Source organism: Monodelphis domestica, chromosome 1 (genome assembly GCF_027887165.1).
Source record: "Monodelphis domestica isolate mMonDom1 chromosome 1, mMonDom1.pri, whole genome shotgun sequence".
Lineage (NCBI taxonomy): Eukaryota > Metazoa > Chordata > Mammalia > Didelphimorphia > Didelphidae > Monodelphis > Monodelphis domestica.
Genome location: NC_077227.1, coordinates 160615263 through 160631618, shown reverse-complemented (window position 1 = coordinate 160631618; position 16356 = coordinate 160615263). Strand labels below are relative to the sequence as shown.

The window sequence follows — 16356 nt, the reverse complement described above, 5'->3', positions numbered from 1 at the left end:
CTTTGTTCTCTTAGAACAGGAAAGAACTTGCCAGACTTTTCCATCTGTTTAAAACTTTCTCCTTTAAGGCCTATCCTGGGTGTCACTTTATTCATGAATCTATTCTAGAATCTAGAATTGATCACTCCCCTCTCAAATGCTTGGAGATTTTTAGCTGACATTCTTTTATCACAGGATATGTGTACATATTAAACAAAAATTTCTTGAAGGCAATTGAATCACTCATAGCTTGCACAGAATCTTACACATACTAGATACAAATAAATGCTTAGTTGAATTAAATGAGTCTGAGAAAATTAGACAGGTAAGATGAACCAAAGGGGCAAAACAAGCTAGGCACAGTTATGTGGTACTGAGGACTCAAGTTTGGGTTATTAGCAATAGGACAGGGACAAATTTGACACATTTTAAAATAATGGACAGGATTTAAGATTCATAGATCCCTTGTGTTTGCCTATCTAAAATTACATGTTCTATTTCAGAAGTATAATGATTTTGGTGTAAAGTATGTCTCTCCATTTCTGATTTCCAATGTTCTACCCTAGATCCTATTTTATTAATCACTTGATAATAGAGGAATTAAGGCTTTTTCAAACTAATCCTTTCCCTCAAAGTAGGTATTTCAACAAAATCAGAATGGCAACATCAGGAAATTAAGATTAATTTTTTGGGTATTTTAATGATACACGCACAGCTAACATTAAGATAAACTCTATAATGCTATATGCCTCTATTAATTAAATGAATGTGTTGAACCTATTTAGAGCTGACTACTGGCTCCTGTCTTTTTTTTTTTTCTCAAGGAAATTTATAATGAATGGCATTTAAGGTTTGTGTCTATAATGAAAAAAATATATCATAATTTTATATTTTCACAACAAAATATTTATTTGACCCATAAATAAACTCTGCCTAGATCCAATAATTCTAGACATTATATGTCACTTAGCCAAGCTAATTGTTCTTACAGGACCAAATACTGCCCTTAATGATATTAACAGAGGAAGATCTTTTGCATATCAAGTGAAGGGTTAAAGTTATCTCAAGCCTATTTTCTTCACAGAATAAATGCATAGTGTGGCAAGAGATCACAGAAGTGTCATGAAACATTAGCCTACCTGCTATCAAAGGTTGTCATTTGAATGTCTTTATGATACTTTTTATTTTTGCTTTTTCCGAATGGAGGTGCCCAGCCTAATTGATTATTAAATAGAATGACAACAAAAACTCATTCGAATGTGTAATACTAAAATGCCTATCATTGTAGCTTTAATTTACAGGTCCCACCATACCCAAGGAAAGTTTGGGAATTGAATAAATATTTGAGTGAATCAATGAACATCGCATCCTTTATAGATATCATATAAAACTTTGGTCATAGAGTTGATTATTCTGCTAATTTTTAAGAGTGTGAAATAAAAATGTCTTACTTATGAGAAGTGAAATATTTTGGTGATGAAAGTTATGGAGAAACCTGTTATCTATACTCCACTCCCCCCACCCCCCACCCCAACTAATTTCCACCACCCATGCCCCTTGGCTATTTGCCCAACTGTGACATTGTGGAACTAAGAGGAGACTGAGATAGCCCTAGCATGTCCTCTTATTCTGGCATCATTTCATATATTTAAAACCCACTGGTCTATCTAAAGACAGACAGTGTTTTCACCACTATGGCGTTTTTGTTACAGCAGCCAATCTGGAATCCTGCCTCACTGGGTTCTCATTGGACTCAGTTGCCTCTCTGGAATGTCTTGCTTAGTCCCTGCCAACACAACCCTTTTCTTTTCTTCCCCCTTTCCTTCAATGAGGTTATGCCACCTTTTTTTTTTTAGCTCTTTATTGTCTAGAGTTCTTATCAAAGTCTGGGTTAGTTTGTTCCCTAAAAATATGTGTTCTTAATTTTCTGGCTCCCTAAAAGAAATACTTTTAACCTAGAACCATTTGAGACTTCAATCAGCTATTTAAGAAATTGGATTTGCTAACAGAAGAGCAGTTTATAACTAGACATGCAAATGGAAAGAAAAATTTATTACCATTAGTGCAAATGAAATGGTGACTGTTTATAAAATATGAAATGGGAAGATTATTATTAAGTTAAATGAAAATGAATTATTAGTCCCATGTTTACAAAGTAATATGGAAAGGGAAGGAAAAAGGCCAGTCTCTGTGCTTAAACTTAAACAATCTAATAATCACAAAATAAACAAGGCAAAGATAATTCAGGTTCCAGCAGATCCCAGCCCCATCGTGTGATATACATTAGTTTTGTTCTCTTTCTGCATCTGCAAATAATTAACAACAACACAAGGTTCAAACAATGCAGCTACAGCAAACAGACTAACTTTCAGAAATACAAAGCACAAAAATGTACATAACCTGTGGATAGCAATATAATACATTTTACATTTCCTAACAGCATGTGTCTAGAGATTAGCTTCAATGCAATAAAGAGAAAAACAATATGAAAACAACCTTATTTTTAAAAAAAGTTTAAAGGAATTGAGCTAATTTAGTCTGGAGAAGCAAATAGAAAAGAGATTTAAAGTCATATGTGTAAAGTAATCTTGTCAACTTGGTAAAAAGAAATCTTTCACCAGGTTAGGTGTTTGCCTCTAGGTTTTTATCTTGTCATAGTACCCACTAAATAGTATTTTGACTTCACCTTTCTGACTTCAAATATTATAAAATGCTGGCACTTGTTTCCAAAGGAGATGATTAAACCTCTTTTTCTAGAGATATTAAGGAATGGAGTCAAGTTGTTTTTTTGTGGAGTCATAGAAGAATAGTAGCAATGTTTATGCAGAATTTTAAAGTTTGTGAGGTATTTTACAAATTTTATTTCATTTTATAGGTGCTATTATAACCCTTGTTTTACAGAGGGGAAACTGAACCATCAGATTTTATTTTTTGGTGACTTGCCCAGAATCACACAGCAAATAATATTTGTGGTTAAATTTGCATTCAGATCTTTCTGACTGTAGGTCCAGGACTCAATCTATTTCATTACCTAGGCTGGAAAAATGAGGGAACAGCTTTTTTCTTTTTTTTTAAGTATTCTAGGTTTACATTAATTTACTTAGCTTTGATGACCTGCAGGTCATCTACATGCATCTACAATTTATCTGCATCTACATGTGTATCTACAATGACAATTCAAATATTTCATAAGGATATAAATAGTAAAAAGAGCAAAATTTTTTTATGTCAAATGGTAAACAAAGGCCAAAGTTGCAAGATTTCTTTAGTAGATGCTCCCATTCAGATTCAATTTCCTATTAACATACTCTTTATTCCAGTTACCAGTCTTACCTGAACTAGGGAGACAAGATCCCCCAGGAAACAGGATTCCCATAAGGACCAGGATTTGTGTGTCTTGAGGGACATTGCATCTCCCACTTCCAGGTCTTGGCTCAGGCTGAACCCTACCCCTAATATTCTCTCTCCTCACTTCACATCTTAGCATCATTAGCTCCCTTCAAGATTCAGTTCAAGTGCTGCCTCCTACAAGAGGCTTTTTATGGTTCTCCCAGATATTAGTGATGCCCATCTAGACTTTGTATTCTCTATTTATTTATCTAGGCATATGTTGTTTTTTCCTGGAAGAATGTAAACTCCTTAAGGGCAGGATCTGTCTCAAATTTTTATTGCCAAGACTTAGCAGTATCTTACTCACAGAAAAGTTCTTTAAAAATGCCACCTGAATTGAATATTCAAACTTGATCATCATATTTTCTTATGTTTGCCTTCAATTAGCATTTGCTTTTCCATAAAATAGCTTATGAGCTAATAAAACAAAGCCTCAATAAAAATAATTTTCATGAATATTTCTAGTATATAAAGGAAGAAAATTTTGGCCCTTACAATAAGAAGGAACTCATTTAAAAAATACAATTCTTATGTCAGTTAAAGTAGCTATGTTTTTCCCAATTAACAAATAAAAATGAAATCACTAAGGTGATTCATATTTAGAGAGAAGGAATGAAGATGTTTACACAGAGGGAGGAGATTGTTTCCAAATGTCGAGAGAATGTGATAACATTACTAAGCTTGGAGATTTTATCCCTAGCTCTACAACTCTCAGGGGATTGTAAGAACCAAATGATAATATCTGAGCACACAGCCTGGCACATAGTAGGCATTTAAAAAATATTTTTTCACTTTAGCTTTCCTAATATGAATTATAAAAGAGACCTCAAAATGCAATTTTTGGGTTGGAACTTAATAATAATGAAAATCAACTTTTATTGGAATGGTTCAAAAAAGAGTTCTAGAAATCAAAATCCTTTGTTTCCATCCTGTTAGTGTTTACACAGAGAATAAAGCCATCACTTAACAATTCTTCTAGCTTCCCAAACATGCCTGTTACCACTTGACTTTCATTTAAAGAAGAAAGACTTAAGAAAAAAAAAAGACTTTATAAGCAACCTCTTACAATTTTCTCCATTTACCAGTGTTTAAAAACAAAACAAAACCCAAAACAGGGCAACTTCTCAGATTCACTTTGTGGCATTTCCTGAATGTGATACATTATAAAGAAAGGAATAACAATCTATTCAAAGGTCTCTTATGAGCAACAAGATATTAAAATAAGAATGGAAATCTAGGACTCCTGTGGCTTTTTTAAAAAGACTGATGTCACATGTCAAAATCTAAAACATGAAGCATTTTCCTTAAAAAATTTGATGAAGTGAATTTATTGATAAATATTATCTTTACCACTGTTTTGCTTAAGTGTTAAATTCTTTATGTGGCACTTCCATTCATTCAAATCATGCCTTAATATCTGTAAGAAAAATAAAGACAAGTTGAATTCTTCTAATGGCATAACTACATGCAGACCAACCCAGAATCACAGAAGGTTAGACTTAGATATTAGAAATGCTTTAGTCCAAGCCCATCATTTTACACAGTTGAAATAACTCACCTCAAATCATAATGGTGATAGGTAGGTGAGCTAGGACTAGATCCCAGGTCTCCCGATTTGTTTGGAACTGAGGGACATTGTCATAATATTATCAACTTCTCCCAAGTGAGATCTCCTAAATGCCATTTTAAAGACCCAATATTGTCAATATCAAGTGCTTCCCACAAGCCAGACATTTTGCTAAGTGAAGAGGATATAAAGTAAAAAATAAAACACTCTTGGTTCCAAGGAACTAACATTCTACCCAGGGAGACAATATGTACAACTATGGATACATACAAGATACATACAAAGGAGATAAAAGGGAACCTTATATGGTAAGGCATTAACAGCTAGGGGAGCAGGAAAAGGCTTCTGTAGAAACTGGAACTTTAACTGAGACTTGAAGGAAACCAGGGATCCCAAGAAGCAGAAATTAATTCAAAGAAAAAGAAAATGGTGATCAACTATTATACTGGGGTTTGGAGTACATGGAGGGAGATCATGTTTAAGAAGACTGGAAATATAGGAAGGCGCCAGGTTATGAAGAGCTTTAAATAGCAAACATGCCTATTATCTCTAGGGAGCTACTGGATTTTAGTGGGTAGGGAGGTGGAATAGTCACATCTGAATTTCAGAACTGTCTTTTTGGTGGTTCAATGTAACACTGTAGTTGCTTTTCCCAGGTGAATCCTCCCAAATGGAACATTATTTGGCCCAGAACTATGCAAAAGATGACTATACATTTCCTTTATGCAGTTATTTCAGTAATGTTTCCTTTGAATTGTTGCTATTGCCCTACTAGTCCTTGGAATTGGGACCACTGATGTATCTGAGACTTTCACTTATCTTTTATTGCCAGCATTTTCTCTTAGAAACTGTCCTTGTAAAGGGCAGTATCCTGACTTGAATCACTCTTCCTCCCTTTACCATGGCACTCTAGTATCAATAAACCAAGTGTCTTTACTGCCTACTCTCTCCTTTTCTACCTAATTCAGTGAACTCTTCTATTTGGTGGGTTTAAAATTTCTATAGAGGGGGCAGCTGGGTAGCTCAGTGGCTTGAGAGCCAGGCCTAGAGACAGTAAGTTCTGGGTTCAAATTTGGCCTCATACACTTCTGAGCTGTGTGACCCTGGGCCAGTCACTTAACCCCCATTGCCTAGCCCAATACACAGTATTGATTCCAAGTCGGAAGGTAAGGGTTTTAAAAAATAAAATTAAGATGTCTATAGAGCAGAAGACAGCAACCCATTAGTGACAATCCATTACTGTTCATCATGATCATGCAACATTAGATTTCTGGAGATTCCTACATTCTCTGCTTTTTACAGAGTATAAAATGATATGATACATCCTTTTTTGATTTTATATTTTAGAATTAACCTCTACAGTCTACAATCATATCTCATTACTGTGGATTACCCAAGCTAATTCTTCTTTCAAATTTTTCTATCATCTGCTCAGCTTAGTTAAGTACTTTGTTGGCATAAACAGTATCTTGGTTTACTTGAGACTAGAAAGAGATGGAAGAGGAGGCCTTTTAAGCCAAATCAATTCTATCTCTACTCTAGGGAAGGTGTGAATGAACAATTTAGCTCAGAGGTCAACTCTGCTTTTAGGGTGGCTCTTTGTATTATTAGTCTGAGAGGTGATGTAATCAATTCCCAACAGAGAGTGGGAAAGCTGAGATTAAGGTCCTATAGACAGACCTTTACAGTTAGTTTGAATCATTGCAAAGATTCAGAATATTAGATAAATTTACAGTCATGTTCCTAAATTCAAATATAAATGATTTTTTGACTTGCTTGTTAAGGCTTATTCATGCTACTAATTCTCTCCATTAACATGTAAAATCAAAAGCTATCATTAGATTTTTAGTATGACATGTCATGCTTATGTATCTTTTAAATAAATATATTTTTAAAAAATAATTCCTTACTCATCAGAAAGACCATAATCTTTTTAAATTTTTTATTATTTATTTTTACCTTTAGAAGTTGTCAACATGGAATCTAGGAACCCCAAACTTGTGGCTGATAGGGATCTGATGAATCCCAGGTTTCAGGACTAGCTCATAGATTGGACACCCCAAAGTTTGTACTTGTTCCCTATTCCCATGGGACTCCACCCAGAAGGGAATCCCAGGCTAGCAGTTTCAGACTGAGTGGGGGACTTTAAGGTGAATGAGAATCCTAGTTGGGTGCAACTAAGCATATGCCAAAGACCCTCTTTGTCTTAGGTAGTCTCCCTATTGAATCAGAGATCCTTTCCCAAGAAGACCCACACCTAGGCAGAACCTTTAGTTCTGCCTTTAGTATCCTTTAGTTCTGCCTTTAGCATCCATTGTAAGCAGCCCCTTCTCTTACACCCTAGCTTCTAGCTATGATTCCTTTCCCAAGTTTGATTGTATCCCATCAGTGTAGTTTGAACACTCCCATTTTCTTTGCTATAGTAATGTCAATCATCTTTCCCTGCTCCTGGATTCCCCAAATGGTATATAGGTTCCCCAAATTCTTTTGTTCCTTGGAGTCATCTAGCGCTGAGGCATGCCCAGGGGTCAGTGAACAGAGCAGCCAGGCCAGAGTTCGGACTCCCGTGCAGCTCTGTGTCAAGGCCTACTATTGCACTAAGCCCCTTTTGCCCTTGATTAAAGAGTGATTTTGACTATTTAATAGTTCTGTTTTTTCCCAGTCAACAAAGTAAAGGCTTGGTCCATGATACTACAATCTAGTTATAAGGGTCAAAGTTCTTTTTGACATTATGACCTAAAGGCCTATATAACAATTGACTCCTTTGGAATGGTTACTCATACCGAAGTTTAGGTCATTATTTCTCTGCTGCTATGAATTATTACTAGGTTTCCTTATTCCCAGATATTCCATTTTCTGAAGTCTGAATTTTATAAAAGATTCAATTACATGAGAATTAAGTCTACATGAATCAAAAGCAGAACCTATAAAATTTTTTAATACAATTTTATGACTTTCAGGTACATACCAATATACAGTACCAAACTGCTAACTAGGTGTTTCAAACAGGGACTTTGAGGACCCCATTTGAATAAATGGATATGTTTCTTTAGTAATTTATGTCCCTTAGAATTTTGTTAAAGCAATTCATTTATCTCATAAACTTTTTGTTCTGAGACCATGAAAAGGTTAACTTTGGCTCAAGCTAAATTATCAGACTCAAATTGGTAGTAGTCTGATTGAATCAAACTTTTGGGAATGTTCCTTAGTTTTTTTATGTCTTTAATTGCACCCAGGTAGCCCTTACATTTTTTCCAAACATTATTCTTTGTTTCTAAAACATTTATTCTTGCCCTAAAACACATACATACAAGTCTTTTCCTGCTTTAAAAAAATGCTTTCTTACATCTCAGGTTCTTCTGCTGAAGATCAAAAGGTGGGTTCACTGTTATTGCTGTTTACCTCATATTTTCATTAAAAAATTATGTAGGAAGTTCTTTGATTAATACTTAATTTCTTTTTAATAGAATTCTCTTAAACAGTGATTCCAGGGGAGCAAGTAAATGCCTCAAGTGGATTGAGAGCCAGGCCTAGGCTCAAATCTGGCCCAGACACTGCTGCACAGCTTGTGACCCTGAGCAAGCACTCAACCCCTATTGCCTTGGCCTGTTTAGGCAAACCTAAGGCACATATGCCAGAGAGGGCTGCTCCCTTCCCTTTTTCCACCAAGCCTAAGGACATTTCTCACATTATCCATCCCTCTGCCCAGCAGCCCAATGGGAACACTTCCTCTCTCCACTGTCTGAGGTTAGGGAGCAGTTCACATGCAGCATGAGGGTTGTAATTTGGGCACTCAGTCTCTGAATGGTTCACCATCACTGGCCTAAGTCTTATCACTCTTCTGCACTGAAAACAATACACTGTATTGATTCTAAGAAACAGTATTGATTCTAAGACAGAAGGTAAGGATTTTTAAAATCCATATTTTGAAATGGAAACTATAGTTGAATTTTCCCATCTTCAAAATATTAAGATACCTTTAAAAGTTAAGAGCATTTAACTTTTTTATTGCTTTTTAAAATGACAAGGAATTTAAATAACAATGCAAGTGATAAGTTCAAAATACCCATCTTCCTCTTCCCCTAGCCAAAAAAAAAAAATTATAAGGAATAACCTCTATCTAGTCTTTGGAAAAGCAAGATCAAATTCTTTTCTAAGTAAAAGGTGATTTTAAAAAAGTAAACATTTTAGATATGATCTCAACATAATTTTATCCATATCTCACTTTAATTAAATGTGTTGGTTACTATTAGACTTTAGAGGAATAATCTACACTACTAAAAACAACTTAAAATAAATGCAAAAAGGAAAATAACCACACTGATGTTTTCTTGTAACAATTATCTTTGAATTCCCAGCATCAGAACTGTATGATGTGTGAGTTTCCATTGTAGTGGGTAGGTTTTAGTGTGTATATTATTTAGTCTGAAGAAGAGAAAAGTTAAACTCAGTATTCTAATTATTCTGAGTGTTCATAAGATGCTAACTCACTGCTTTTCATCTTCATCTCAAAGAAGTAGGAAGGTAATCACAGGACCACAGAAACATGGGAAGAGACCTCTAAGACAATCTAATTCAATTCCCTCATTTTACAGATACAAAAAAAGGTCAAAATTGCTTCAGCCATTTATTATTTAATTTCAGGTAAGTTGTTTCATCTACACCAATTTCTTCATTTGCAAAATGAGACAGTAATATTTTTACCACCTGCAGAGTGGTTGGGAGGAAAACACCTTGTAACCAGTAAAATGCTATATCAATATCTGGTGTGATTATTGTTAAATTGTAAGAGATTTGGGCTAGATGTGAAGTGCTCTCCAATAATTACCATGAGAAAGGATAAGACAAGTCCTTTTTAAAAAAATCTTTAACAGGATATATACAAATATACTTCAGGATGGTCTGGGATCAAAGAATTGTTGGGGGTGAAGGTAGTGGTGATACAGTAATGTTTAATTTGAAGCATGGAGGTGTGGGTATAAGTCTAGTTCCATCATTAAACTGTATTGCTGTTCTGCCATTTCAGTTGTATATGACTCTTCATGACCCCATTTGCAGTTTGTGTGGTGGATACAGTGCTTGTCATTTCTTTTTCCAGGTCATTTTACAGATGAAGAAACTGAGGCAAATAGAGTAAAATGGCTTGCTCAGAGTCATATAGCTAGCAGGTAGTTTGCTTTCTCGAGACCATCTTTTTCTACTAAACACAAACAAATGAACCCCATAGCACTATAACAGAGAGGAAGAAAAAGGTAACTTTTAAATTCCTTATTAAAGTAGTGACTGGATTCCCAAAGCGCAAGGGCTAGTAAATCCAAGTTGCAAAGGCCCAAGGACAGACATGTTTGTCTTCCAAGGGCCTACTTCTAGGTAAATTCAAAAAAGTTCATCATCATAAGGTTGGTTGAAAGGTAAAGATTTTTCAACCACAGCAATTCTCAAAAATTATGTAGAGAAAACTCACATCAAAGAAATATTGAAATAATTTGATCATATAAACAAATATATTTGGTTCAAAGGTCAACAGAGTTGAAGTTAGTTTATAAAGATGAGTCTTTCCCATGAACATACTATCCAATGACAGAAAAAAAGATCAAGGTTAAGCTAACCTGCCCTAAAAAATATAAGCATAGCCAGAAAACTAACACCTTTACTTTCACTCTTTTTTTCTGTATTTCCTTGCTATTCAAAAATTTAAATATTATTTCACTCTTTAATATTTCATTTATTGCTTGATATTTCATCAGAGAATGAGAACTAAAGTAAATATGTTTCTGGTAATAATGCCCTGTGCCATTTTTTAGTGAGAGGCCTAACTCTGTAATTCATCAGCTTAATATCCTATGGTGACAAGAGTTCACTCCCCAGTGTATATATCCTATTTGTTTATATAAATGTGTACTGTTTATTTCCTGTTCCTTTTGATTTCCTCTTCCACTGAAGTAAAAAAAAAATTACATGAAAAAAAATTAAACTGTATTGGAAAATTCTGAAATATCTTTAGATCTAGCACAAAAGCTGTCTTTGATGTTTATGATGATGAGAAAATGGATAAAGTGCACAAATTATGTTGAATATGGCACAGGACAAATGGTCTTGGACTTGGGAACATCACTTAACTTCTCTGGGCCTCAGTTTCCTTATTTTTAAAATGAAGAGGCTAGCCTAAATGACTGTGAAAGTCCCAACCAGTTTAAAATTCCAGTCTTATGACAGGAAAGTCAGGTTAGTCTCCGGCTCTACCCTGCTTGACCTTCAGCAAATTGCAACTTCTCAGGACCAGTTGTGTCACTGCAAAATCAAGGGGCTGGAATAGATCATCTTCTAAGGTCCATTCCCACTCAAAAAATGCTGTCTCCAAATTTTGACCAAAGGAAAGAGCAAGAGTGTTCCATATGATCCTGCTGAACTGACGACTATTCCTCATTCTCACTGATGAACAGTGATGGAAAGTAACTGTGTATTCAGGATGTTTGTTAGAGAGTAAAGATTAAGGTGTCCGGGTCTTCCCCATCAAATTAATATATAAACTTTGAAGAAAGCGCTCCAAGTGCCTTAACTGTAATCAAATGTGTCACTGATAAAAATCAAGAGATAATAAAGTTGTGAACGAAGTCTTAGAAATATGTTTTTAATACTTATAACTCTCCCTCAGGAAAGAAGACCAGAAGGTGTCTAAGGCTGGGGGGAAACTAAAGAAAGCCTAGTAGAATCATCACCCCCCCCCCCATTGTTTTCTTTCCTTCTTAGGGGGAAAAAATGAGTGACATTTATTTCATCCAAAGGCCCCATTCCTTTATCCCCCCATTTATTTATTGGGGAGAGAGCATAAAAAGGGGAAAGTACCTCTTTTTTTAGAGTTCTCCCCAGCCAGGCTGACCTTTCTCTGACAGCCAACGAAATACCATAGAGAGGGTATTGATAGCAACACCTGAAGTTCATATAGCACCCGTGGAACACCCCGGAGCAACAGGGTAATTGTTATTTATTTTTTTTGGAAGGATGGGGAGGGGAAGAGAGAACTGCACTAGGTTCTTGCAGCTGGGGAATGAGAGAAAGGCTGAGCACTGGGAAGGACATGGGACGTAGGGGGGAGGTGGCGGGCAGTGGAATTCCTTTGGGGGAGGCGCTGGGAAGGAAGCGGGGGGGGGGGGGGGGGAAATAAGGGATGGATGGTGGGGCAAACCACAAACATCCTTCCCCCCTTCCCCTCCCCGAATACTCGGTCCTTCCTCAGCACTCCGGATCCTTTTGGGGTTCGCCCACCCTTCTTCCCACGCGCGGCGCGGCTGCGGAGTGTGTGTTTGTGGGGAAGCCCAGGAGGATGCTCACTCGCTCGCCCTGCCCCGCCCCGAGGCGACCGCGCGAACTGGAGGGCCCGACCCTTGGCATGGTCCAGACCCTCCCGGAGCCTTGTCCCCGAGCCTGGGGTGGTGGCGGCAGCGAGGCCGGGCGCCCCCCCCCCCCCATTTACCCGTCCCCACCCCCTTCCCCGACATAACGCGGAAGCCGCCCTCCCCCCCCCCCGACATAACGCACCTGCGGCCCCACCCCCGGGAATAACGCCGAGGCGGCGGCTGCTAGTCATGGCGGTTTGGCACCTCGAGGCGCCGTCACCTTTTTTTCCGCCCCTACTTTGCCGCCGAACGGCCGCAGCTCTTCCCAGCCGCCCCGAAATCTAAGGGGTCCGTCTTCGGCTCCACAACCCGAGAGCAGTGCCCCCCCGGCCCGCCCCGCAGCCCGCCTATTGGTCTCGGTCTCCACCACCAGTGTCTTCATTGGCTACCATCGTTAGGCCCTATGTAACGATTGGTCAGGGGCCCCGTCGCTCCGCCGAGGGGGCCCTGCAGAACCCGCCTCCGCGGCGATCAGGTTAGTGTGCGCCGCGGGTGCTGGGGGCTCGAGAACCGAGCAGAGCTGGTTGAGCCTTCAAAGTCCTAAAACGCGCTGCCGTGGGTTCGGGGTTTATTGATTGAATACCGCCCAAGCGGGAGACTTCTGCAAAGAGGGAGCGAGAGATAGAAATGGAGAAACGGATTCATTTAGAGCTGCGGAACAGGACGCCCTCTGTTGTGAGCACTTGCCAAAAATAGCTATATGTATTTCCACTTTTTTGGGGGGTGGGGGGTGGATAGTGGTGATGTATTTTTTTTTGGTGCGGGGTGGGGGGTAGACTGGGGAGTCTGACTGCAAACGAATTGCAAGGTTGTGGGGGTTGCAATGGCCATGCATGTTCCGGCTGCTATTGCCGCTGCCGCCGCTGCCCTTGGTGTGTGACTACCTGTGTGTATGTGTGTGTATATGTGTGTGTGTGTGTGGTGTGTGTGCACACCCCATTGGGGGGCCAGAAGGCGCACGCGTTATGGTCTGAGAGAATGAGGGAAAAAATAACACATTACGAGCCCGCTGGTCCAATGAGTCGGTGTCTGGATGAAAGATAAATGAGGGAGGGGTGGGGGAAGGAAGAGAGGGTTGCTTCTTGAATTTAACCCCCCCCCAAAAAAAAAGAGAAAGAAAAGAAAGAAAAATCCCCCCCACCCGAACCCCCTCCCTTCCCATGCACACAGCACACAATAAGTTTTGTGCTTCTTGAGTCGGGTTTAGTTCCCGATATATTTGGGCTAAGTGCCCCCCCAGGGGAGAGAGTGTGGGGAGAGAGGATGCAGTGGAGTTGGGAATGGTTCGAGTTTAAAGTGCGTCTTCATTTCTTTGCAGTGATCAGGCGAGAGACGGGGGAGCCATATTTGTAACTTTGTAGTGTTCGTGAACGCGCCCTTTCTCTCTCTCCCCCTCCCTCCCTCCCTTTCACTGTCTCCCTTCCTCTTTTTCTTCTTTCTCCCTCACTCTATCTCACCTTCCCTCCTGATGCTGAGAATTCTTTCTCTTCTCTCCCCACCAAAAAATTTAAAAGGGGATTTTGTTAAATGGGAGAAGACGTTTGAAATCACCGCGCCTTCCCCCACCTTGAAAGAGATTTCAAGTTGGTAAAAGGCAGTGTGTCCCCCTTCTCACCCCAGTCCCCTGCAAACCCTGTCCCCTACAAAGGTGAAGAGCTTTTTGCCCCCTATAACGAGCACTCCACCCCGATTTTTTTCCTCCTCCGCGGTTAGCACTTAGGCAGCTGTTGGATTCCTGGCTGAATAAACGAGAACAAGAAAGTTTGTCAGGACGCAAGCAGTCCTTGGCTGGTGGCGGTGGTGGGTATTGGCTGTGTCCAGATTTATGCGGGCACCAGAAAACCTGTATCTTTAGGATCGGAGCTTACCTCCCTTAGCTTTTATTGATTGGGCAGCGCGGTAGCACTGACGGAAGAAACTTAAATGGATGGGAAACGAGAGAGCATCTTGCAAAACACACACCCAAGAAAAGGGGAAGATGAAGTGTGTGCTCTAATTTACCATGATAATTCTTTGTATATCGACTGATTAGTTTATATTTCCCCCATTCGTGAAGGTTGCGGTTGTTTATACTTAAAAAAAAAAATAAAAGAACCGCGATTGTGGCAGTCTCGCCCAATTTCCCTTTCGAAAGGGGCGCAGGGCGGGAAGAGACGAGGTTATCGCTGAAACCCGGGAGCCGATGGTTTCGTAGCCTGGCCGCGTAGGCAACTTTGAGAGCGTTATAACCGGACCCAACACCGGCTCCCCTCTCTCTGCCCGCCCCAATAAAGACTAATCCTTGGGAAAGATGGAACCTTTCCACCCATTTCCTCCCTTTTCTCCCTTCCTCCACTTCTCCTCCCATAATTTCTCCTCTAAATCTCGGTTTGACTTTTGAGACCAAGATGTTTGTTTTGTGCCTACACTGTCATAACCCAGTTGTGTACACTATTTGCGTGTTTTGTGGTTTGTTGGGAAGTGAAGGGGGTCTTCATCGAAAGAGAGAATTACTCTAAATATTTTGGCGATGTTTTCCAACATATCACATCTTTGGACTTAACTGCTCTAGGGTTTGAGGGATAAGGTGTGGGGGGATGCGTGTAGTCGGCACAGAGACTGGTCTTGCCGCCTACTTTAACGACCCCCCCACCCCCAGCCGTAGATAAGACCTAGTCCTCTTTAGAGGAAGGGAGGGGGGAGGGGCTGAGGCCGATGTTGGGAGATGGTATGAATAGGGGGAGTGGGTTCTAAAAACATTAACCAAATGGAAGAAAGATAGGGGAGCGGGTCGAACCCGCTCTTTAAACTTCACAAAGTCTTCGTGTCTTATGTTGAAGGGGGGAGGGGAATACGACGCGCATACTAAACGATATTTCACACGCGTCCTCCCTCCCCCCACCCCTGGTATTCTTTCCCCAGATCCCCGCTTCTCTCCAATGGGGAGTGGTTGGGCATTAGTGGGGAAGGAAGGGGGGCAGTTTGCTTGTGGTTGGAGAAGAAAACAGGGTAATAAGGGACAAAGGGGATTGAGAAGGAGAGGCGAGAAGTGGGTGCGTGTATTTTTGTTTTCTTTCCGAAAGGATTCGAGGAAGCGCCCCCCCAAAATCTTCCCCTTTCCCTAGCCCCCCAGTACACACCTCCAAATCCTTTCTCAACTTTGTCCCGGGAGCTGGCAACACCGCGTTGAAGCTGAAATAGGACGAGCAGCCATTTTTTCCTGGGTTTCTCCCGTCCCGCCCCCCCTCCCCCATCGAGCTGCAAAAGAAAAACCCTGGGTTGGAAATGAAAGCGACAGTCTCCATGAGGATCTGTGCGATATTCCGGGAGGGAGATGCGGGGCAAGGGTGTCCGTGTGTGTTTTAGGATGAGTGACCGAGCGAGATATTCGATTACCCTGAACCCGAGTCTTTAACATACTCAATATTATGTCTCCGGGGCAGTTTTTGAGCCCGAGGTATTCTAAGGGCTATCACCCCTGTCCTCCCCCACTCTGAGGTTAAGAAGAGAGGTGCACTTTATCGTTATTGGGGGGAGGTGGGAGAAGGTTGCTCCGGAATTGCAGCGAAGGCTCTAGGGGCGCTTTCACTGCGCTCTGCGTGTATGTGTAACATGACTGCCAGCGCAGAGAGCTGCCATTTTGTCACTGTGGCTGTTGTCACTGGGGAGGGGAGAAAAAAAGGTAAAAATGAAAAGTCTTGCGCCATCTCGGAAACCGCACCACACAACTAGTTTCCAAACGAACTAACTGGGTGTATAGTGACCGATCGAGTGCTTGGCCGCCTCTGCCTGGTCTTGGGGTGTGGGTGGGGGGGCTAGGAGCCGAGGAAGGTGAATGAGGAACCCATATTTCGTCGGTTTCTCTGCAGGAACGTCTCTCCAACTCCCGTGGAGTCGCCTGATATCTTTAAATGGAATGTCCTGTGTCTTTAAATGGAACGTTGTTGTCTACATTCTTTGAAGTAGTAACGTGGAAAGGGATGGGATTTTCAGTGTTAAACGGCTGGACCGAATCAGGTTCACCCATTCCGCCCGCGATCCTTT

The 16356-nt window shown here is 40.3% G+C and overlaps 1 protein-coding gene and 1 long non-coding RNA gene across 3 annotated transcripts in view; one reads left to right on the top strand and one right to left on the bottom strand.

Moving 5' to 3' along the window:
* Positions 1–2010: 2010 nt before the first annotated feature.
* LOC103095899 (uncharacterized) lies at positions 2011–12693 on the bottom strand. 2 transcript variants are annotated; one of them, XR_001626073.2, is made up of 3 exons: positions 12476–12693; positions 4720–4786; positions 2011–2285 (listed from the first exon to the last, which is right to left on the bottom strand). It is a non-coding gene; the product is annotated as an uncharacterized LOC103095899 (long non-coding RNA). The 2 variants fall into 2 exon arrangements; XR_008914411.1 differs by having other exon boundaries at positions 2011–4786.
* Positions 12694–12778: 85 nt separating this feature from the next.
* Positions 12779–16356, top strand: part of ANP32A (acidic nuclear phosphoprotein 32 family member A) — a 55365-nt gene continuing 51787 nt past the window's right edge. The window contains exon 1 of the mRNA XM_007479624.3: positions 12779–13008. Within this exon, the coding sequence (XP_007479686.1) occupies positions 12961–13008 (48 nt within the window). The 5' untranslated portion in view covers positions 12779–12960. The remainder of the gene's footprint in view (positions 13009–16356) is intronic.